The 21,912-nt window shown below is 45.4% G+C and overlaps 2 protein-coding genes across 7 annotated transcripts in view; one reads left to right on the top strand and one right to left on the bottom strand.

Moving 5' to 3' along the window:
- Positions 1-14,147, top strand: part of DMTF1 (cyclin D binding myb like transcription factor 1) — a 28,723-nt gene extending 14,576 nt beyond the window's left edge. For 5 of the 6 annotated variants that reach the window (XM_035336712.1, XM_035336718.1, XM_035336730.1 and 2 more), the window contains 9 exons: positions 457-566; positions 1,266-1,494; positions 3,225-3,376; positions 4,626-4,841; positions 7,091-7,176; positions 7,834-7,992; positions 8,709-9,095; positions 11,861-12,008; positions 12,813-14,147. In XM_035336712.1, the coding sequence (XP_035192603.1) occupies positions 457-566; positions 1,266-1,494; positions 3,225-3,376; positions 4,626-4,841; positions 7,091-7,176; positions 7,834-7,992; positions 8,709-9,095; positions 11,861-12,008; positions 12,813-12,922 (1,597 nt within the window). In that variant the 3' untranslated portion in view covers positions 12,923-14,147. The remainder of the gene's footprint in view (positions 1-456; positions 567-1,265; positions 1,495-3,224; positions 3,377-4,625; positions 4,842-7,090; positions 7,177-7,833; positions 7,993-8,708; positions 9,096-11,860; positions 12,009-12,812) is intronic. The other variant, XR_004753807.1, reaches the window with a different exon arrangement.
- TMEM243 (transmembrane protein 243) lies at positions 14,140-21,684 on the bottom strand. The gene is made up of 4 exons (XM_035336757.1): positions 21,415-21,684; positions 17,303-17,353; positions 16,354-16,458; positions 14,140-14,654 (listed from the first exon to the last, which is right to left on the bottom strand). Exons 1-4 carry the CDS (start codon positions 21,490-21,492, stop codon positions 14,532-14,534), a joined length of 357 nt encoding a protein of 118 aa, XP_035192648.1. The 5' UTR covers positions 21,493-21,684; the 3' UTR covers positions 14,140-14,531.
- Positions 21,685-21,912: the final 228 nt, after the last annotated feature.

The raw sequence follows: 21,912 nt of genomic DNA, 5'->3' as shown, positions 1-21,912 counted from the left end.
ATGGTGGATATGATCTGCAGTGTTTTGCCTCATTTAAATTTTAGGATGCCTGGGTTTTCATCAGCCATTACTTAGATTTCTCAAGCGGTCTATGTACCACCTAAAACTCCTTGAGAAACTTGTATGGAATTTACTTTGTATGTCTATCTAAACATTCATACTGTGTTTAACACAGTAATTAAGCTTCACAACACACCTGTAAGAGAGATGCTAAATGTTTTATAAGCAAGTGTCCTGAGGCTTAGCTCCAGCATTCTAGAAGAAGGCTTCTAGAAACACACAGAAAAATTTACAGTGATGGCAGAAAAATACATCAAGGATACTGTACGACAGTATCAAAGTGCCTCTCCATTCTCTCTTTAAGCCTGTGAACTGCACATTTATCCTATTTTTGCAGAGAATAATGTTGGTAATCTCATACCAGGATACTGTGGTAATGAGCATGTTTCTATTCAGGCTGAGAATAAAGCACGGTAACGATTGGGCCACGATAGGAGCTGCACTGGGGAGAAGTGCTTCGTCCGTGAAAGATCGGTGTAGACTGATGAAGGATACTTGCAACACAGGTAAGGCAAACACCAGTGTCTAATTAAACGTGTTGTCTTTGTCAGTGATGCTTTCAGAGATGTGTAACTCTGGAACGAGTGACTTTATAATGTGAAATCTGGTGACGTTTTTAGAATGTGCTTGGTAGAGGTGCCTGCTGCTTCTCTTACAAATCAGTTTTGTAGTCCATTATCCGTCCATTATCAGGTGTTTATGCCACTGGAGCATATTTTACTGAGGTGGATTTAAAAGTACTTTTCCTTGTGTTGAGTGTTCATAGACATGCAGTGTAGATGTCAGCTAAGAGAGTAAAGTATTGTTTATGTGTAGTGTATATATTCAAATGGAAGGAAAACTTAGTCAGACCCTGTGTAGTTCTTGTAAACTAAACTGTTCTGTGGTTAATTTACTTCAACTCAAGTAACTCAGGTAGCTTGGACTAGTGCGCTTTGGTGAGTATTTTTGATCAGTTCTGCAGGGTTTTGTTCATACACAAGAGGAGAAGAGAATAAAACTTTACAGCAGAATGGAAAACTGGAATTATGTACCTTTTAATCAAGAATGCATATATTATAAATTGTCAGTGAAGAATGTATGACTGTTAATACTTGTCTGGAATAAGGCGTTAGGCAATAAAGATAAAAGTCAGTTGACACGTTGTAGACCAGAACAGAGAGTATCTCCTGCTGACTAACTTGGAGGGCTTTCCTCTCTTTCAGGAAAGTGGACGGAGGAAGAAGAAAAAAGGCTAGCAGAAGTAGTTCACGAGCTAACCAGCACAGAACCAGGTGACATTGTCACACAAGGTGTATCGTGGGCTGCCGTAGCAGAACGGGTCGGAACGCGCTCTGAAAAGCAGTGCCGCTCTAAATGGCTCAACTATCTCAACTGGAAACAAAGCGGGGGAACTGAGTGGACCAAGGAAGATGAAATAAATCTGATCTTAAGGTTTGTTGTTTTAGTTGCTTTTAAAGGTTCAGAATAAGTTATGCTAGCAGGATTCCATTGGGGTCCCTTTTGCTGGTTTCTTAAACTCTAAAATCTAGAACCCTCCAGAAGTCTCTGATGCATTTACAGATTTATTATTGAACATATTTTTTGTTTTTTTTTTGTTTTTTTAGTGAATTTTAGTGCTCGTGAAAGGTGTCAGATTGAAAGCCCTGGAGACTGAAGTCTTCTTTATTCCACAGAACAGGTACAGCACAGGCAGCGACCGTGCAAGCTTCCCACACATTGCCCCACCGATGCGCTTTAACCCTTAACTGGAGGGTAGTTCAGTCTACCTGCCTGTTCAGTCCCTGGCCTCTCTGCTGAGATGACCAACAAGGGTCAAGTGTGGTGGTGGTTTCTGTGATGTGGACATCTCGTCTACAAAGAACTAAACCGAGACTGCAAAATAATTTCACGTAGGCCGCCAAACACTGGTTGGATCAGTGCTGATCAGCACTTCAGATGACTACACTTGAGCTAGCAACCTGGTAGTGAAAAGCTCAGTAACCGTGGAAACCTTTTGCTCTCTCCAGTCCTCCTCCCATTTCAAATACCTTTAACTCAGGCTTTTAGGCAGTGGATTTTTATGGGTTGATAGTCTGGGGTGGGAATAAGAATTCAAGGCATACAGGGAATCTAAGCATTATTTACAGAGCACTATTCACTAACTACCTGAAGACATTTGAGTTGAGTTCATAGTGAGTACCTTGATTCTGCATTTTAGTATGTGCTGGTTATCATTCTTAACATTTCTGTACAAATGTTATCTGTTTAGTCTTAGTCCAGATACCCTTAACTCATCCTTCAGAGTTGGTTTTGGTAGCTTTTTAATCCTCTTCTTTTTTTTTTTTTTCTTTAACTAGTAAGAGTATTCAGTACTGTTAGTTCATTTATAAAGAGACCTTTTCTTAAATTTTCACAAAAATCCTTTCCCCTCACTGTACACCTCTCTTTCATGTGCTCCAGGTACAGATGAGCTGTAGGCAATTCAGAGAGATTTATAATATTCAGACAAATTCTGATAGAATCCAATGTGTGCATAACATCTGCCAGAAGTATGTGAAGACTGTCCCTTACCTGGAGAGCCTGATGGGATTAATTTATGAGGAACTGTTTAATATTGTAGCTAACTTAATTTTCATCTACTTTGGCTAAGCATCTGAGGGGAGGCAAAAATTCATGTTAAGGACAGATGAGTGTTATTTTATACAGAAGTAATTTAGTTTTTATTATATTTTATTATATACAGTTATTATATACAGAAGTACTTATAACATGAAATTAATTAATTGAAAACTCAGAGCAAATCTCAGGAAGTATTTCCTGCCTTGGAGATGTGTTTGGGGAGTGGTTTTTCCAAAGAAAAAAGATGCAAGTGCCATCGTTTGGAATGCTTAACAATAATCTTACCAAAGCCCTAATATATGTGTAATAAGGAGAATAACCTTGCATGGCAAGGAGATGGACTGGATCATCTGAGAGGTCTAGTCCATCGTCTGTTGTTGATGATTCTGCTTGACCTCTGGCAGCACGGAGCCTTGGAAGCCTGTCAGTTGATGAGCTCTGGCGGACTGTTCACTAGCATGCCATTTTGCCTCTGTTACATGTGACGAGACCAGAGATGTGCAACACCCCTTCCAGTCTGGAGGGTAGTTTCTAACAGGTAAATCTTCTCTCTGTCTTGTCAGGATAGCGGAACTCGAAGTATCTGATGAAAATGACATCAATTGGGATTTACTAGCTGAAGGATGGAGTAGTGTCCGCTCACCACAGTGGCTTCGGAGTAAATGGTGGACGATTAAAAGACAGATTGCAAACCACAAAGATGTTTCATTCCCTGGTAACGTACTAGTTGCACACTTCTCTTCTGAAAGCTCCTTTCACAAATGTCAGAGGAATAGGGCTGCATTTTGTTGTCTGCTTACAGCATTGATGGCCAAAGAGCACATTGCTCCTGTGCTGGCAGTTACTGGCCCCTTGGATCTGCTTGGCTAAGTTGTACCAACCTCCAGTCCCTTAAGTGTTTTGGTTGAAACGAGCCAAGCTGATTTATGCATCTAAACAGTAGATTTTGCCAACTCCCCTCACTTTGGCTGAAATAAGAGCACATATCTAAGCAGCTCAGCTGGCAGATCTCACGGCGATGAACTTTGTTTGGAGGGCAGGGGCCTCCTTGGGTGGGAGAGTCTAGCAGTGTCTCCTGAGGTTAGATCTGTTACCTTTAAAATGTTTAATCACCTCACACAAATTGTATTTTATGTTAATTGTAACAGAAGGCAGATCTATTTCTAGCTGTATGGTGAGCAAGAGGGGAAGAATTGAGATTATAAAGCTCCCTTTAATATGTATAACTCGTAGCTTTCATTCCTCGTTAGAGAAACTAGTGCCTGAGCCAAAGAATATTTCAGTCTATGTGAACTTTAATTCAGTCCTCCTTTCCTCTGTGTTGGAGAGAGGAGAAAAAAAATCTGAGACACAGAAATTAGATGTGTAGCAGTTCCCTTATACTGAATACTAGAAAAACAGGACTGTTTTTCTTACCATTTATATTTCAGCTGCTCCCTCAGAGGGACCAAAGTGATAGTAGGGAAGGTAGGTGGGTGCTTTTATTTGAGCAGTGGGCCACTGTGTGTGCAGATGAAGAATTGCAATGTAGCTGCTGAGAGATGAATTCTGTTTCTCGGTCCGTTTCCACTGACACTTCTGTCAACCTCTCAAATCTAATTCCATCTTTTGTGAGGTTGGAGGTTGCATTTCTGATAGCAGCATTACACAGTGGTATGGCATTTAATTATAATTTATAGAGGATACTGTGTTTATTTTGGAGAGATCCAAAATGTTACAAGCTTTTCTTTATTTTCCAAGCATCCTAAAATGTTTAGGTTCCTTGAGAAAGCCAGGTTCACTTCAGTGGTTAAATATAAATGTCTTGTATGTATATGCTAAATGTCTAGCTGAAATACCTCTGAATTGTTTAGGTTCCGAATTCAGAATGATTTTGCTGTTTTTCACATCTTGGATAAATCTCACATGCACAATTTCAAATGCCCTTCTTCAACATACTTTAGCATGAATATTCTTTCTTTCAGTACTTATAAAGGGCCTTAAGCAACTGCATGAGAACCAAAAAAACAATCCAGGGCACCAGCTTTCAGAGAACAAATCTGGAGGTGGATTACCGAACACTAACTCCAGTTCGGGGGTTCAGCACGTGCAGATTCGAGTGGCTCGTTTAGAGGAGAATGCAGGCAACACTTCAAGCCCAATGACAGCTTTGCAGATCCCAGTCCAGATAACGCATGTCTGTAAGTAGCTGAAATGCATGACTCGGATGTCCTCTAATGAAACCTAAAGCATTCTTTTGTTAAAAAGGTGAAGGAGGAGTTAATTCTACTTCGATCAACTTCAGATAAGGATTCCTAGATTCCATTCCTGTTTCTGACTTTGTTAGGCAAAGTTAGGCACTACTGTGACAATAGGACCTGGAAGCTGCAATTGGAGCACCTGCACCCAGGGGTTATGTCTCTATATGCCTCTTGAGAACATACTGGTCTCTTAATGAAGATGCAGAATATATGTGTAATCTACCAGTTTCTTCTGGTAACTCTTGTCTGTAACAAGAAATGTAATGTACAAGATCTCTTTTCATAAAACACAGACACCTCTGTGCCTAACTTCTGATGGAGGGGCATTGAAGCAAGAAGGCTTTTTTTTTTCCAGTCTTGTTCTGTATTGAGCAGTTATTTCTAGGCACAGAGAGTCTGGAAAGCATTAGTTGCTGTGTCACACAGATGAGTTTAGCTGATGATCTGCTCTAACCAATCTGCTCTAACCAATTTTGTTAAATTGTTGCTTCCCATCCTCTTAAGGATGAGCTTTGCTCATTAGCAAACATTTGTTACCAGCTCTACCATGATTGTGGTGCTTATTGTTTGGTTTTGTAGCTAATCTTATTAAGTTACTCCAGGCCAGTCACCCCATATGCAGCCTGTCTTTCCCATTGTCTTCTGTTCTTAAGTGTGTCATTTGTGAATTTTATTAAGAATATTTAATCAGTCTTGCTGATTAAAATGTTAGCTAATAGGGCTTCAGCATGTGAGTGGAAAGGCATTTGGTAACTAACTTTCCGTTTATAATTTCATTAGATTAGTCTGTCTTAATGAACTAAAGTGCCATCTTCATTTTATCTAATTTATTTCTTAATTAGAATTCCATGTAGCACCAACCCAAGAACTTTTTACCTGCAGTAACACATCTGTAGTCTCATACTTTCAGCCAAACTTGGTCAAAGCTACTGGTTTTTGATGAGCCAGCTGGTATTCTGTAACCCTTAGTCCTTTCTGTAATCCTGTAGTGGGAGTTTTGTGATCTCACTTGCCTTTGCATCTGCCTAGCAAGCCTCTTCCCTGTGTTAGCGTGCTTTCCTGAAGAATTTGTTTGTCTAATCAAAGTGAATGTTGTGTCTTTTCTGCCTGTTTCTCTGTCCCTTGAGAGCTGAACCTATCAATTAGCCAATTTCAGCTGCATACGAGAGAAGGCTCAGCATTTCTAAGGGGTAATTCCTGTAAGCTTTATGAACATAATTGGCTAGGTAACAGACAGGCTGCATTTTACAGCCCTCTGCTACTGGATGTCAGGAAATCTGCAGCAGGAAACTTTGAACATGCCACTACATTAATCAAAATTGGAGCTCCTGACCTCTTAGAGACCAAAATTAGTCTGCTTTGAAGCCACAGATTCTGAGAGGGTCAAATTTCAAGTGCTTGTAGCTTTGTTGTCTTTATGTAGGTCTTTTGCCTTTCCAATATTTATGGCATTACTAATATTAATTTGCCTCCTGCTTTCTGGAGCTTCTGAGTTTTTTCAAAAACAAGTAAAAATCATCATTATGGTTCTGATGTTTTGATGGTTTTTTAAGCCTTGTGTTTGACCTTTTTGCACCTGGTGATCTTGAAATGTCTGATACCTAAACTATCTTTAGTGGTTCTTGTAGCTACTTCTAACATGAATGGAAATAATTACCTAAATCATTACCTATGATTGGATACTTACAGCTTTTATACCCTTCAACCATAACACAGAAGATAAGCAAATACCTTGGGGAGGGAGCATCTGATGTTTCAGCAGTGGTTGACATACTGTGGAGGGCAGAAAAGTTGTTTGTTGTTTTTTTTTTAAAAAAAAAAGAGAGAACAAGTAATTCATGGGAATTATAGCAATATTAAACCTGACACCATGTAAAAAATAAATCATAATAATAATCCAAAGGATATTGCTGCACCAGAACCCCGTACAAATTTCATTATACATCTTAAGTAATTAGATGATGTCAGGTAACTTTACTGTTTGCTTTTTCTCCTTTGGAGCCTTTCCATAGTATTGTGTCTTAAGTACCAATTAGAATAACTTGTCATTTGGATGGCAGTTGGTTTTCTTTTTTATATTACTGGAATTAACACAACCCCGCTGTGTAGCAATTACAGTGCTGTGCTCTCTGCAGGGCTGAAGCACTTTGGTTTACACACTTAACCTTTCTTTTTTCTTCCTTTTGCAGCCTCAACAGATTCCCCTGCTGCCACTGTTGACTCTGAGACAATAACATTAAACAGTGGAACACTACAGACCTTTGAGATTCTTCCAGTAAGTAAGAGAGAACTGGTATTTGTCACTGTGGTTTTCGTCTTAAGCACAGCTACATCTTAGACTGTGGAACTGGGCATTAAAAAAAATCAAATGAAAGGAAGAATTTAACAGATCTAAAACTGAGACATTCAGAGCAAAGTGTATTTCCAAAAGTGTAACTTGCTAGGGCTGTGAAGTAAAATGTGAATTGCAGTTAAATGCTTTAAATCTGTGTCTCAATGCTTGAGTGCTGTAAAGTTTTTTTTGTGCTTGTGTTCCATTGGAATCTGAAATAACAGACAGTTCCCAGCACATAAAGATTCTCTTAGTTCCATTGTACTACAATTCATAGCGTATTTTGTCTTTCATCTCAATGTTAAGAGTAAATCGCATTTATTTCATACTTGCCGTTGTACCTGTTACACAGCATAATACAGTCCTGCGTGACTGTTAGCCTTAGTAGATGCCTCAGGAGCCTGAAGCTGTAGCTAGGTTTGTTTCTCCTCCTTGAGTGCAGTACAGGAATCAGAGCAGTAGGCACTGGGGTTCTGTTTGTTTGTTTGTTTGTTTTTCCAGGGGAATTACAGTTGGGCTAGTTGCTGTAAATAAGCATGCTCTGAGTGCAGCCCAGGAAGGCAGTGTGTGTGGGTATTAAACTTGTGTTGTCTTCTGCAGTCTTTCCACCTCCAGCCTACTGGAACACCAGGCACCTACTTACTGCAGACAAGCTCAAGCCAAGGCCTGCCTTTAACGCTGACCACTAGTCCTACCATGACCCTCACAGCTGCTGCTGCTCCAGCCTCCCCAGAGCAGATCATAGTTCATGCCTTATCTGTATGTATTTTGAGCAGTGAAATGACTGAAGTTTGGGCAGCGGTGGGGAGGGGAATATAATAGTGCAGGGGCCCACCTCTATTTGCATGTTGAATTTGTAAACCAATTAAGTCATAACAGCATTATTTCGCTTAAAATGCTGCTGAAATGTGAGCATTTCTTTTTTCTATATGGTTTCTAAACAATGTTTTCAAGTTGCTTGAAAACTTGGCATGGTTAGTTCTTACTGTGGCTGAACAGGATGTCTCCATCTAGTGGCTTGTCCCAGCAAAACAAAATACCAATTTCCTGATGTTTCCTGTTACTCTCACGAGCAAATACTGATGTTCACAAAACCTACAGTGCAGTGCTAGTCTTTGTTAGGGGGTGGGAAAGGGGAGGGAAACTGAAGTCTGAGTAACAAATGTGATGTGAAAGAGGAAAAACCACTATAATTTTCTAAAGCCAGGGCAGTCCTGGACAGTACCTGAACAGTTGCCTCTGTTTCATATGTATGTACTTCATTTGTGAATTACAGAACACTTAAAACAAGGTCAACAGATTATCTGGGTTGGCACACTATATACATAAACAAAGTTATGCTTAGTAATTGCTTCTTTGAATTCTTTTGCTTCTGTTTGCTGAAAGATGTGAAGATGCTTGGAGGAAAAAAGTCTCTAAATTGTTTTTTTGTTGTTGTTTGTTTCTCCCTTTTTTTTTGCACATACTGCTTACAGCCAGAACACTTGTTAAATACAAGTGACAATGTCACAGTGCAGTGCCACACACCAAGTGTCATAATCCGCACTGTTGCTGCTGAAGACATCTCCTCCTCTGTCACTCAGGCAGAACTTACTGTTGATTCAGACATTCAGCCAGCTGACCTGACAGAGCCTCCTGACACCCTAGAAACAAACAGCTTCCCAGACGACATCCATCAGCCCAAGCTCAGCGATGAAGAACAGTCAGCCTACAGTGAAGGTGATGCCTCGAAATTCAGCAGCAGGAATAGGAGTGAGCTGATGGATGGGGTTATGGTAAGAACTGAAGAGGAGATTTCGGATGCCAGTCTGAAACCAGAAGAGGATTCTCACTCTGATTTACCCAGCACCTACGTCACTGAAGTAAGGAACTGCATGATACCTGATCCTTTTCCCTGTCTCTGTACGGAGAATGATTTTATTGCATCTTTGACCTTTATGCTAAGCTATTCATATGAATGACAGTGATTTAATGCATATCATAGTTCCAAGAGCATTTTTTTTTCAGATCTCTCTCTTTGAGCTTTGCTATTATGTTATGGATGTGAAAGAAGTATGATTTAATTTGCAACTTAGGCTTAGGTTTGACTTCATCTTGGGCACTGAATCCCTCCCCAGCTTTGGAGCTGCTTCTCTACTCAGGGTACTTTTGAGTGATGGCAGTGGAAAGTGGTAGTGTTAGTAGCACAGAACAGCTGTCTTTCTTACCATTTGATGCTGTTATTTTCAGCCAGGCTGTTAACTGTATGATGCATGTACTTTACAGGTAGATAGTCTGCTGAGCAGTAGAGGTGAGATAGAATATTCAGCTGTTGCTCTGTGAATCTAATAATGGATTTCTAGTTGCACACAGTTTCCACTTGGAGGACTTCTATTAAACAGTGTACTCCCAGTTAAGTGTCAGTTAAATGGGACTGGAAGCATTTCAGTCATCTATCTTCCTGGCCTCAATTTTATTCAGCTTCAGCACCTCAGACGCAGAAACAAACTTATCCAAATGATTTTGTGCATTTGGAGTGTTCATGCTAAATTCCTCCCCATTTTTCATTTGCCGAAACTATCGTAATGAATAAGGCAAGGCAAACAGAGATATTAAAATGAATGTAACTCTACGTAGTGGGTGGAAAGTGCCTTTATTTAGAAGTTTGATTAGGTTAGACTGTGGAAAGAGATGAATTAGATTTGACTACCACCTCCTGTTCTCCAAAACCAGCATGCTTTACTGTTGCTGTAATTCTGCTTTATGTTGAAAAATCCATTGTTTATACGTTTGGACTTCGTTAGGCTTCCTCTTTGCAAAAGTAAAACAGATGCTGCCTATCCATTATGCTCTTACTTAAGAGGAGGATCACAGTGTGCTACTGCTCAAGTGTTTGGCTCCTGAATACATCCAAAGCTGGGGATTTTCTTTTTTATCTCATAGTTGAAATGGTTGTGATAAAAATTCTCAGCAGTTGAGGCAACGCATCAGCTTTCTACTCTCAGTTTAAAAATGCAGCTTCTCAAGTTGGAATTGGTAAACTTCTGCAAAAAGCAGCGTTCCTAATTGAACTTCGTAGGAATCATTTATGGCTAGCAGGGTATCAAGAAGTACTGATCTTCCTGTACAGAAGAGTAAACTGAGTTTGTAATTCTAATTTGCTTTCTCCTTCTAGTCACATTCAAGTTTGATGTGTGTGCTTAAATTCCAGGAAATAGAGACTGTCTGTGAGTTTCTAAATGAAAAGTTAATCTAGAAAGACGTGCCTAAATGTTGCTTTCTCTAAGCCAGTGTTATTTTTATGCACTTGCAAGTATTATATTGTCAGTGTGGGTATGGGTGGTGGGAAGTAAGCAGCTGTGCTGCAGAGTTTTGTTATTTCTGACTGGGAAAGGTGCCCATTTTGTCACAATGGCGTGTTTAGTTTTTTCACACCTCCTTTTCTCAGTTCTAAGCCATGCTGCTGATTGTGGGCAGGTTCAGCTGTGTTCTCTGCACAAAGCTGCTTTTGCAGGTCAGGCGTGCTGTGCCTTGCATGAACAGGTACACATTTAGAGTGAGTTTAAATCGCTAAGCAGCAGCACAGGTAGTCAACTCCTCTTCAGCTGCACCAAGGAAAGGGTTTTCTGCAAGGTGCTTTTGCAAAAACATTGCGGAAACTATGTAGGGAAACAGATTTTCTTAAAACTAACTAAAACTTCAAGCTTTTTGTGAACGGGGGGGGTGTTACCTTTCTCAAACATTTCTTGCTCCCTCTGAAAACAGGGATAAATCCCTGTACCTTCACTCCACTAACTCCATTTGCTATCATTCTGCATTAGGAATTCCTGAAGCCTGAATGAACCTTACACATGTTAAACACAAGAACTGGGATCCAAATATCTGCGGTTATCCTGGTAGTGATAACCAGGATGTCTTTTCACTGCACATGCAGAACCAGGAGCCCACCTGAGCGTGCTGTGGCACTGACTAAGCCAGGTTTATTCCTTACCAGTGCTCACACTACAAGAGCCGGGGAATAGGCAGCAGCTGTGGGATTTAGGAGAGAGTAGGAGTATTGACAACTTGAACATGGAAGCCATTTTTTTGTATGTTGCCAATTTTTTGATGGTTTGACCAAGAAAGTCTGGAGCTACCCTACTGCCAGCAATCTACAGGACAAGGCACAGCAATTAAAATTGGTCTTCTAGCTGTAAAAACTTGTCACAGAAGCAGGAGTTGTGAAACCAAGTTATTAAGTTCAGGTAAAGTTAGCACATTTGTGGAGCTGGCAGACACTGTAAAAGTATTGCTTCAGTCTCTCAGAGCATCTAGGCAGCAGGTAGTGGAAAAGATTATTCCTGCTTATAGGCAGAATATTTGACTTACATGGAAACATTTTTATCACCACCATGCAATCTCTCATTTTCTTTTCTCCTGTCTTTATGCTGCTCACAGGGTAGAATTCCTCTTACCTGATTTAAATGCCCACACTAGGATGAAATCTATCTAGTGTGAAGTAATTAGCTCAGATGTTGACATTTCAATTTAATGAGATAAGTAGATTCCCTGGATGATTTTTATTACGGAGTATGGCTGGCTAAAGCAGTTTTTTCTGTTCATGCTACCAAAAATGCACTCCCATGTCCTGTCCTTCTGTGTTGTGCAGGACCTGGGTTCTCCAACGATAGAAGAACAAGTTGACCAGCCTACAATAGATGATGAAACTGTGCTTATTGTTCCTTCTTCCCATGGTTTTATCCAGACATCAGATGATATAGACAGTGAATCGGTGTTGCCCCTAACAACCCTAACAGGTACATATGTTTATTTGATGCTGGAGCTAGTGTTCACTAAATCAGTATAGCACTTTTGAGTTCTTTTAAACAATGATCCTTGCTTTCTCTTGAATTATTTTCCATATCACTGCTGTGAAACTTTAACCACGTTGATTACCCCACTTACTTCAGTAGAAGTTGAAGAAAATCAGCCTCGTGGGAAAAGCCAAACAGCAGCTGTTTCATGACTTCACTGAGCTGTTTCCGTTGCCCTTGAGCCTTGAATTAGTACACATAGGCTAATGAGTAACTCTGTTCAGTGTGTGTTTCTTCATACCTGTGCTGGAATGAAATTGGTTTCTCATTTGGGAGAAAACCAGAGGCATCAGAAACGCAGTTAACCACTCGATAAGCTCTCGTGGTGAGAGGCTGGGCACTTCGAGGTGTTTGCACAGCACTCACCTGGAGGGGCTTGCTAGCTTTGCCACGCTTCCCCATTGCAAGAGTCATCTTCGGCTTGGAAGCAGCATAGATGTATTCTCCCAGTGCTGCACCTAACAAATCCTCCTTTCTGGAGGAAGGATGTCAAGCAGAGCTATCTGAGAATCAGCCTTGGGCCTGATAGAGTAAATACCTGGGGAATCCAAACATGAGCCTCACTGGTTGCATCCGTGTTAGTCGTGGCTTCCCTTGAAACTCAAAATTGAGAACTAACTAGTTTAATGGAGTAACATTCCTTAAAATTGTTTCAAAGCTCAGATTGCACTTCTGTCCTGTGTATTTTGTATCTTGTTATAATGGAACGGTAAATAATGAGTTTTGATGTACTGTGTCCCCTGACAGATCCTATCCTACAGCATCATGGAGATGGGTCGCACATCATTGGCTCCTCACTGGGCAGTCCTGACTCGGAAGATTCAAAGGATGTTGAAGACTTAGTGAGCTGCCACTGAGAGAAGCAGCAATCATGTCCATTTTGTATCGACCACGTTCACGTTGTGAAATTAGTTGCAACCCTGTGCCACGTTTCCAAAGAAAGCAGTCAGTCCATGTCTTTAAACAGAACCTTACAGTTTGAGATGACTACAGTGCACTTTTCCTGCTCAGGCTATTTACCTCATTTGTAAAGGGTTACAGAGCAGCCAGCCGAAGCCTGATGTGCGACGTTTCAGCCAGGGTATTTCAGTGTTTGAAAGAAGACCTGTTGCAATGCTCATCGCTATTATCCACGTGGTCAGTTCTGATTTGACTTTTTACTAGTGTGCTCAACTGCACACCCTGAAAACTGGACAGAAGTCAAGGATTGTGGACCGTAGCCTCTTAGTGCCACAGCAAGAACTAGTTTGCACACGTTTCATGAAGAATGGGTGAGAATTTCTGCACTTACTGACTTCTGTAATACATGGAGCAAGACTGTTACATTTCGGGAAGAAATGTATCCCATCAAAGACTTCAGGGAGCGTGGGCAGCAGCATAAAGCGATGGTCTGCGTTCCCATCTCATCTGGTTTATCAGTACGTCTACGGCATAGGACACGAGACAGATGCTTACCGGTCTGCTTGTTCCTGAGCAGTCCGTTGCTGGCAACGGGTAGAGCTCAGAAAGATCACTTTTGGAAAATGTATTTTTTTTCCCTTCATCACTACAGCAAGCTGAATAAAAAGGGAAGGCCTGTAGAAAAAGGAAGCTGCTGGAACCCACCAGCTTCTCCCTAAACTCTTTTGAAGGCTGTTGTGAGCGGGCTGGAACGTTTGTCTCTCGCTGTTTACATGACACTACCAGCCACCTCTCTGGAGGTGATTTATGCAGCAAGTTACAGGATGGGGGGTGGTGAGGAGGTGGCAAAGTCTTGGAGAAAGAGCTCTGTGGGAATTTGGGCATAGGGCCTGGAGGCAGAGGAAGCCGATTAATTCCTACATTCAAGGACTGAAACAGACACTAGGCTGAGCAGCAGCCTGCTAGCTAGGGATTGAAAGAAGAAGCTATAGAAATTAAAGACTCGTGTATAAATTATTTTATTTATTTCTGTAATTAGCTCTTCATAATCAAGAGTTGGTCTTTTCCAGTCTGTGGTTTTGTTAATGTGAAAAACAAGTTGTAGTTTCAAATGGTTGCCTAGGGAACAGAAATAATTGTATATTCAGTTTAAACAAAATAAAGAGTATTTGTCTTATGTAACTGTAAGATGCTATTTATTTATACTGCTACAGACCCTTGCAATGCTGCAGTTTATTTGTACAGTAATAAAAAATGCAGGTTTTTTTTCCAAAATGAAAAAGCTTGTGCCATTCTGAAACGTCAGTACAACTGGAATGTTCATTAAGTGCAACAGTAGCTCTTCAGAAAAAAGCAGAATGTCACATCTTATGGCAATAATTCTCCCCGACAAGAGGGACATTACATATACATTTACATGAAAATCATGTACTGATTGAGCCTTGCACAACCCACTTCTTTCCTCTCAGGCTGATTGTCTTCACTTCAATGGCTCAGGTAGAGCTGAGAGCTGAGCTGAAAGCAGTCCGGTCCAGTAGTGTCAGTGCTGGGCATTCCCCATGTCCGTCATTTACCCACTTCATGGAAGTACAGGTTGGCACATATACATAGCATGACGATAGAAAATAATATATAGTAAATCAGGTTCCTGAATTTAGGTTCCAGGTCTCCTTGTCGATACCAGTAGATCTAGAAGAAATAATGAGTTTGTATTACTTAAAATGCCAGATACTTCTTAGGAAACTCTACAGTAACTGAACTGGCAACTTCTAGAGTTGGGATTTCTGGTTTTATTATTTTTTTGAACAACCTAGCTCTCTAACAGTTAAGAAATATCATCTGTGTATTCTTAGCATACTTGTGCAATATACCAACAAGAATTTGGCAAGGTGGTTCACCCCAGACAAGGCTGTCAGTGAAATCAGAGCGCCAGGTTGGCTAAGAAGACACGGGTCGTCAGCTTTCTTGAAGTGTTTGGTTTTTTGACACTCAAACCTGGCTACAGCCAGCTCTTTGAGGACAAATGGGACAAATGCAGCATTTCACCCTACGCCATCTGTCTTGCAGTGACAACCAGCCATGGAACCAGAGACAGGCACTGACCAGGCATTGCAGAGCAGCTTCCCAGCTAACCCAGCAGCGAGGGACAGGGCCTCAGTGCAGAAACCTCCTGCAGAAGGAGCTCTGAGTAGGAGAAGCTACAGCAGAGAGAGTATACACTTGGTACTGTGACCTGCCTCTTCCTTTTTCCAACACTTGGGACCAACTCAGGATGCTGCAGCTGTTCAGAACCAATCCTCTGCTCTGGTACTATTTGATTGCTTTCTCTCTCAGCCTCAAGCTGTTAACCCAGATGAAAACCCGCCTGCTGTAGCTCCCTAGCACCACGTCTCATCCCCTGAACCTCAAAGGTCAGTGACTTCTGCAGGCGCCTGCCTGGCCCCACCACTTCGAGCCTTTTGTTCCAGCACCTCTGCAGTGCAGCCCATGTCTGCGTTCCCCATCTCACGACTCTGCTCTCCAGGCCTAGCTCGTCTCCGCAGGGGGCTGCAGGTGGCTGTCGCAAAGGTCACGAGCCGTGCATCAGCCGTGCTGCTCAGCAGCAGTTGGCTTAGTGTGCTGCATGAAGTGCCAAAACTGCTCACCTCTCTGTCATTGACATGGTTAAGTATTTCTGCGTCCTTCCCCTCTTTCCCCTGCAGTGGCCTTACACAGTACGAACTGTTAGGGATTTGCCAACCAAATGAGTCACAGTGAGACTCCTCTACAACAACCGCAAGCTGGTCTCAAGGCCAAATAAATACAGCTGGTCATTAAGGGCCAAGTAACGTGTGGTTGAAGGTAAATACCACAAATGCACGGAGTATAAATGATTCCTGGTGTTGCAATGACACTCCTAAAGTCTCACAAAGACAACCACCACCAAAGTTTCCCAATATTAATTACAGATTGTGCCTGCACTCTTCCTCGAGCAGCTGCTAATTAGCAGCAGTAAGCTTGTTGTGCAAACACTAAATTAAACCCGACAATAAGCTGATTGTAAAAGGATAACTAGTCGTACAGCTACAAAAAAATGAGGCCTACTGAAGTTTCTGACCCATTCAAAGAGCTTAAAATTTGAGAGGAAAGGTAAAGCCTGAAAGTGCCTGCCCCTGCTCTGCTCACTGCAGCTCCTCTTCCCTTTCTGAGAGGAGAAATCCAGCACTGAGGAAACAGCCACCTGCAAACACGTCAGGTTGTTGTGCAGGGGGACCTGGAGCTGGAATTTTAATGGGCTGGCAGGCTTCTCTAGGGGAGTGTAAAAAAGGCACCCTGTAAGTCAGATTTTATCCACGTTTCATCCAGCCATGCACTCAAAAGCACCAACGGTCGGCACGGTGGTACTTACAAGTATGCCGACAGAAATGCAACACAGGGAGATGCAGAAAGCGAAAAATACGTTCACGGGTTTTGGAGGTAGTTGCGGGAAGACAAAAGCACTGATGAGAGTGACCTGTATGGGGGAAAACACGTTTTGGTGAACGTTTGGCTCTCTCCATCCTTCAGGTCTGTGGAGATGGGAGGCTCTCTGTGACTGCTGGAGCACCACAGCCGCCTGCCAGTTTCTCATCTGACCCTTGAAATCTAGTTGACCATCAACTTCAGTGGGAGCTTCAGACCACAGAGCTGATCTTTCATCTGTAGTGGTCTTTGGCTCGTTTGGAAAGCGTGGGGAAGGCAGAGCTCGAGAGCAAGTGGCAAGCAACTTCTTTGGAAAAGCCTCTATAAATCTATACGTAAATAGAGGGACGTAAAGAGAAGCAAAGCAAATCTCCTGGGCTAAGCACTTCGTCCACCCTCAGTACGTTAGCACAGCGTGGATATAAGCTCCCGTCCTCGTCGCTTAGGGTTGCTCAGTATAACCAGCCCTACAATGTCACGCTGGCACAAGTTCAACAAGCTGTGTTGTGACCGAGCCTCTGATGGACACTTTCACTCGAAAACTCAAGGATGGGTTTTCTGGGAGCGCAGCCAGCCCTGGCCAAATGGAGGCACCGCAGCCAGCCTCACAGTGTGCCAGGAAACACAACCTGCCCACCCACACGGGGCTTTTGTTGCACAGGTAACAGCCAGATCTTAAACCATGGCAGCAGATCAAACGGCTTGAGGGAAGGCATTCCCCTGCCCCTCTTTCAAAAGACAGGCCCCGAAGTTACCACCTGGACCCCAAACTACTTCAGTCAGTGAAGTTCTGCTCTCCACTGCTGGGAGGAACTGTGGTTTCCACCAGGAGCTCTGGGTTCCACCTCGCCGCCTACAGGAGGCACGAAACATGGGCAGGGACGTGAGATACTTACTACGAGCAGCAAGGACGTCAAGCCGCCGACAACTAGATTGATGATTCTGTCCTGAGGAGGAGAGAGGAGAATTACACACACGTGAGAAAAAACATGCAGTAACCTACGGCACCTAGAGAACTGAATCACCGAGGACCACTGTTACCAAAAAACAGCCTGGTTTAGCCTCAGTGCCTCAGGGGGACCAGCCTGATGCTGTCTTAGGTGGGAACCTGCGGGCTGCTGGCAAGGAGCAGCATCTCCCCCTCCCCAGTGTCCCCACCATCACCAACAGACACGGCAGTGAGCTCCCAGCGGAGCAGGACGTGGGAGGGAGGTAGGAGCAGTCCATGGGAGGGGAAGCACTGGGTGAGAGCTGAACTTAGCCTGGGAATGGAGCCCTCCAAGGGGTTTGTTCCTCCACGTAAAACCAGACCATTTGTGCTCCTACACCTCGGAAGACCATCAAGAAAACCACCACAGAGTCCAAAACAGGAGCTCTGATAAATGAATCCAGACCAGGTTAACAGAAGCAATGAACAGGACGAAATGCAGCATCACCACCTCCCTGCGAGCACACTGTGACTTCTGCAGCTGGGCTCTTCCACCTGAGCGAGTCCGAACGAAGTTAGTTCTGAGTTCCTGACCTAACTGAAGCCAGAGGGGTCCCTAGCCCCAGAGGTAGCTCTGGTCTAGGAGAGGATGATGGTTTCGCTCTGCTCTTGCTCTGCTGAGCCCACAAAGCTGATTTTACAGAGAGGGGGCAGAGTCTGCACTTGGGCTCAGCTCCCTGCTGACAAAAGAGGCGGCAGGAGGTCGGCAGCTGGATCATTCTGCCACGGGGAGAGAGCTTTGCCACAGCAGAGAAAGAGGAGATGGAGCCGAGGTGCTGCCTGTGGAGCAGGAACAAGTGGCCATCCCATGTAACCAACCTAACGAGTGTAAAACCACTGCGGAGAGGCCGTGGGGACACACCTGGGGACAGGAGATACCGTACAGAAATGGTATTAAATTTCAGGGTTACATTTCTCTGAATTAACCCCAGACTTGGCAGGGGACAAATTAGGCAGCAGACAAGCGGGGGCTGGATGCCGGTGGTGGAGCCGCTTTGCAGCACTTTTGCAGGTCCCCGTGGGTCAGGCTTTCCCCACAGTAAAACCCGGGGGTGCTAAATTTTTTCCAAACACGCCGCCGGCAGAGCGAGGTATTTCAGGATCTGGAGATTAGAGCCCCTGATCCCGCAATCCCAGGCTCGGCAAAGCAGCGAGAGGCTGCGTTCCCCGCTGACACTTCAGCTCCGGGCGGCTTAGCGCAGCAAAAAGGTTAAAAATACACAAGCAGAGGCCGAGACGGTTAAGGGGATTGGGGCTGACGGAGCCTTTCACCTCCGGGCCGTGTCCTGGAGCGTGGTCCTGCCCGGGAGATGCTCACACAGGGGCCGCGATGCGTGGTGCCCTACGAGCAGGACCACACACCACCACACAGCCAGCCCAGGGAGTTATTTTTCCAGGCTCAGCATCACCTTATTATGACAGGTGCCGCAGGGACCCCCTCGGCAAGGACCCGCCAGGGTTCATCACTACAGGGAACAAGCTCCTGGCTGCGGCCTCGGGCAGGATGGGGGAACGGGCTTGGGTCCCCGGAGGGTGACACCTCGCATTTTGTGCCTTACATCAGCAACTCCACACTCAACAGGGGCCAAGCTCACGGCCCCACTGAGCACGGCAGGACTCGGAGACATCCTCACTAGCTCCTCGCTTCTGTTTTGTGCCTCTCAGCCTCCCTGAGAGCATCCACCCGGCTGTATTTAAACGTTCCCGTCACGGAGGAACCCAAGCAGCTTCTGCTTTTAACTTCTTCCTCAAGAAATCCCACAGCTGGGATGCTCTGTCCCTTTGCCACTTTACCGCTGGTGCCATCGTGTCGCTCTGCCTCCTACTATGGCTGCAGCCATGGTAACTGCAGCTGAATTTACGTCTCTCGGCAGGATAACACCGGGGTAACACCACCTCGCTGCGGTCCTCCTCCCGTGCTCCATCCTGACCCCACAGGCTGGCTTCAGCCCCAAACCACTGGCTTGGGGACCAGGAGAGCGAGAAGGTGAGACGAGGAGGCAGCTAGGGGAGAAAAGCAGGGCAGAGAGAAGGGCTTTGTCTCCCTTCTGAAGCTGCTTCATTAATTTGGACACCATTGGGATGCCTAAAGGTCCCAAACCCCTTTCTGCACATCTCTGTGGTCCTTCCCACCCCACCAGCTGGCTGAGAAGCCCCCAGCCCCATCCCATGGCCAAGGCCGCTCCCTGCCCGTGCCAAAAAGCAGATTGATGTCCCGCCGCCTCCAACAGCAGCATGCCCGTGCGCTTCCTCCAGACCTGCTCCCATTTTGAGGCAAAGTTCACCGGTTTTGAGACAGAACATTGCCAGCTCCGGACCTCTCCAGCGTTTGTTCCTAAGCAACCCCCGGGAATTCCCGAAGGAACCATTCAGCGCAGCACAGGGAGCCTTTGTGCCTCTGCCACCGAGAGACCACTCGCTGCCTGCCCCCTACAACAGGTTTCCCCCCCCCCCCAAAAAATAAAAATAATAAAAAATAAAAAATAAAAATCAGTGGGGCCCCATTGGATGGGTATGGGGTGCTGGATCCACATCCGAGCACATGAACCGATGTGCAGTATTTCCTATTTTCCTCTACCCGTTGCAAGCAGAGCCGCAACCACAGAGAGAAGGGGATCAAAGGGGAGAAAAGGGATCAAAGAAGGGGAACCACAGAAGTCCAGGATCAAAGGCTGGACCGGGGACGGAGATATGGGGGTTTGGCAGAACACCTGCATGGCCAGTCCCACTGCCAGGCTCCGGTGGCACCACCGAGACCCCAGGACCTGCCCGGTTATGGCAGCTCCCCCAAACCCCATTTGTGGCTTCCCCAAATCCCCCCAGCTGTGAACCAACCACCCCACACAGGTCCCCTCACCCCCCATCCAGCCCCTTGCAGGTCCCGAGCCCACAGCAGGGGTCCCATTTTGCACCCCCCAGGAACAACCCCGTATCATTTCAGCCTGCATTCCCCCGGACACACGCACATCGCTGGCTGCTCTCTCCTAACAGGGCTCGAACCCGATCCGGGAACCACCTGCACCCCCGGTTATCGGGGTTTAGGAGGGAGTCTGACCCCATAAACACCCCCGCGTCACAGCTCCCGGCCCCCACCCCAAAGCCGGGCGGCTTTGGGGGATTACAGGGGATTGACACCTGCGGAGCCGGTGCCGCCGCACGTCACCCACCACAGTGCACCCCGGATCAGCAGGGGGGCACCAAAGGGAGCCCCCCAGCAAAAACCCCGAAAATCGGTAAAATGCAGCTCAACGGGGTCAAAGCCCCAGGGAGGGGGGGGACAAACCCCTTCCCCAAACCTTGGGGCTCCCTGCACCTGAACCCACTGCTCCCCATCGGGGCTGGGGGACCAGAGGGTGCTTTGGGGGCGTTATCTGGAAGTTTGGTGTTTTTTTTTTGGAGGGGGGGAGTTGGGGAGCTTCTCTTATTTGGAGGAGGGCTTTGGGAGATTATTTTGGAGCTGTGGTTTTTGCTTTATTTTTTGGGGGGTGGGATATTGGGCAGGACATTTTTGTATTTTTGATTTCAGGGACTAATTAGGAGGGGGGCTGTGGGGTTTAATTATTTTTTCATTTATAATACTGGTCATTCAAAGGGTGATTTTTCTCTTAGGATTTTGGGATGCCTTAGGTTTGTTTTTGGGGGGGTTGGGTCGTTTTTCTTTTTGGTTTTTTCTTTTTTCTTTTTTTTTTTTTTTCTCCCCCCTTGGCGCCCCCTCGGCGGTTGCCCCGGGCGGAAGGGGGGGGAGAGGGGGCGGGGGTCGATTCTTTCTTATTTTGCGGATTTTTCTGTTTGTTCCCCTGCTTTATTTCTCTCCCAGGTCTCGGGCAGCCTCTTTCCATCAGGTGGGGACCTGGGGGGAGGCTGCTCCGGGGCTTTCTGCTCTCGCAGACCCCCGGATAGAGCAAGGGGGGACACCGCTGGGGACCCCTCCCTCTGCCCTTCCCCCCGGGGGGGCTGCTTCCCACCTCGGGGGGGTCCCTCCTCCGTTTTCGGGGGGCCCCCCCCAGCACACCCCCTTACCCTGGCCGAGGTCTCCCCGAAGAGCGGCCGGCTGTCCGGCCCGCCGGTGCCGTAGGTGCGGGCGGCGAAGCCCTCCATGGTGCGGGGGGGGCCGCGGCCTCATGCTGCGCCCCGCTCCGCACCGCGCCGCCACCGCCACCGGCGGGCCCGCGGCTCCCGGCTCGGCTCGGGACGGCTCGGGACGGAGCGGAGCGGAGAGGCTCGGGACGGCTCGGGACGGAGCGGCTCGGGACGGTACGGCCCCTCTGCAGGGGGCTGCGCCGCCCGGCCCCGCCCGGCCGCTGTGCGCACACGGGGGGGGCACCGCGGGGGAGGGAGGGGAGCTTGTGCCGCTGCTTTGGTTGTGCTTTGGTTGGTTTTATTTTATTTTATTCCATTTTATTTCATTTTATTTCATTCTATTTTAATTCATTTTATTTCATTATTTCTTTCTTTATTTTATTGTGTTCCAATATTCCAAAATTCTAAATTCCACTTTATTTCATTTTATTTTATTTC

Source organism: Oxyura jamaicensis, chromosome 1, assembly GCF_011077185.1.
Source record: "Oxyura jamaicensis isolate SHBP4307 breed ruddy duck chromosome 1, BPBGC_Ojam_1.0, whole genome shotgun sequence".
In the NCBI taxonomy this organism is placed as follows: Eukaryota; Metazoa; Chordata; class Aves; order Anseriformes; family Anatidae; genus Oxyura; species Oxyura jamaicensis.
Note: the sequence above shows the minus strand (reverse complement) of the source record. Positions and strands in the feature narration are given on the sequence as shown.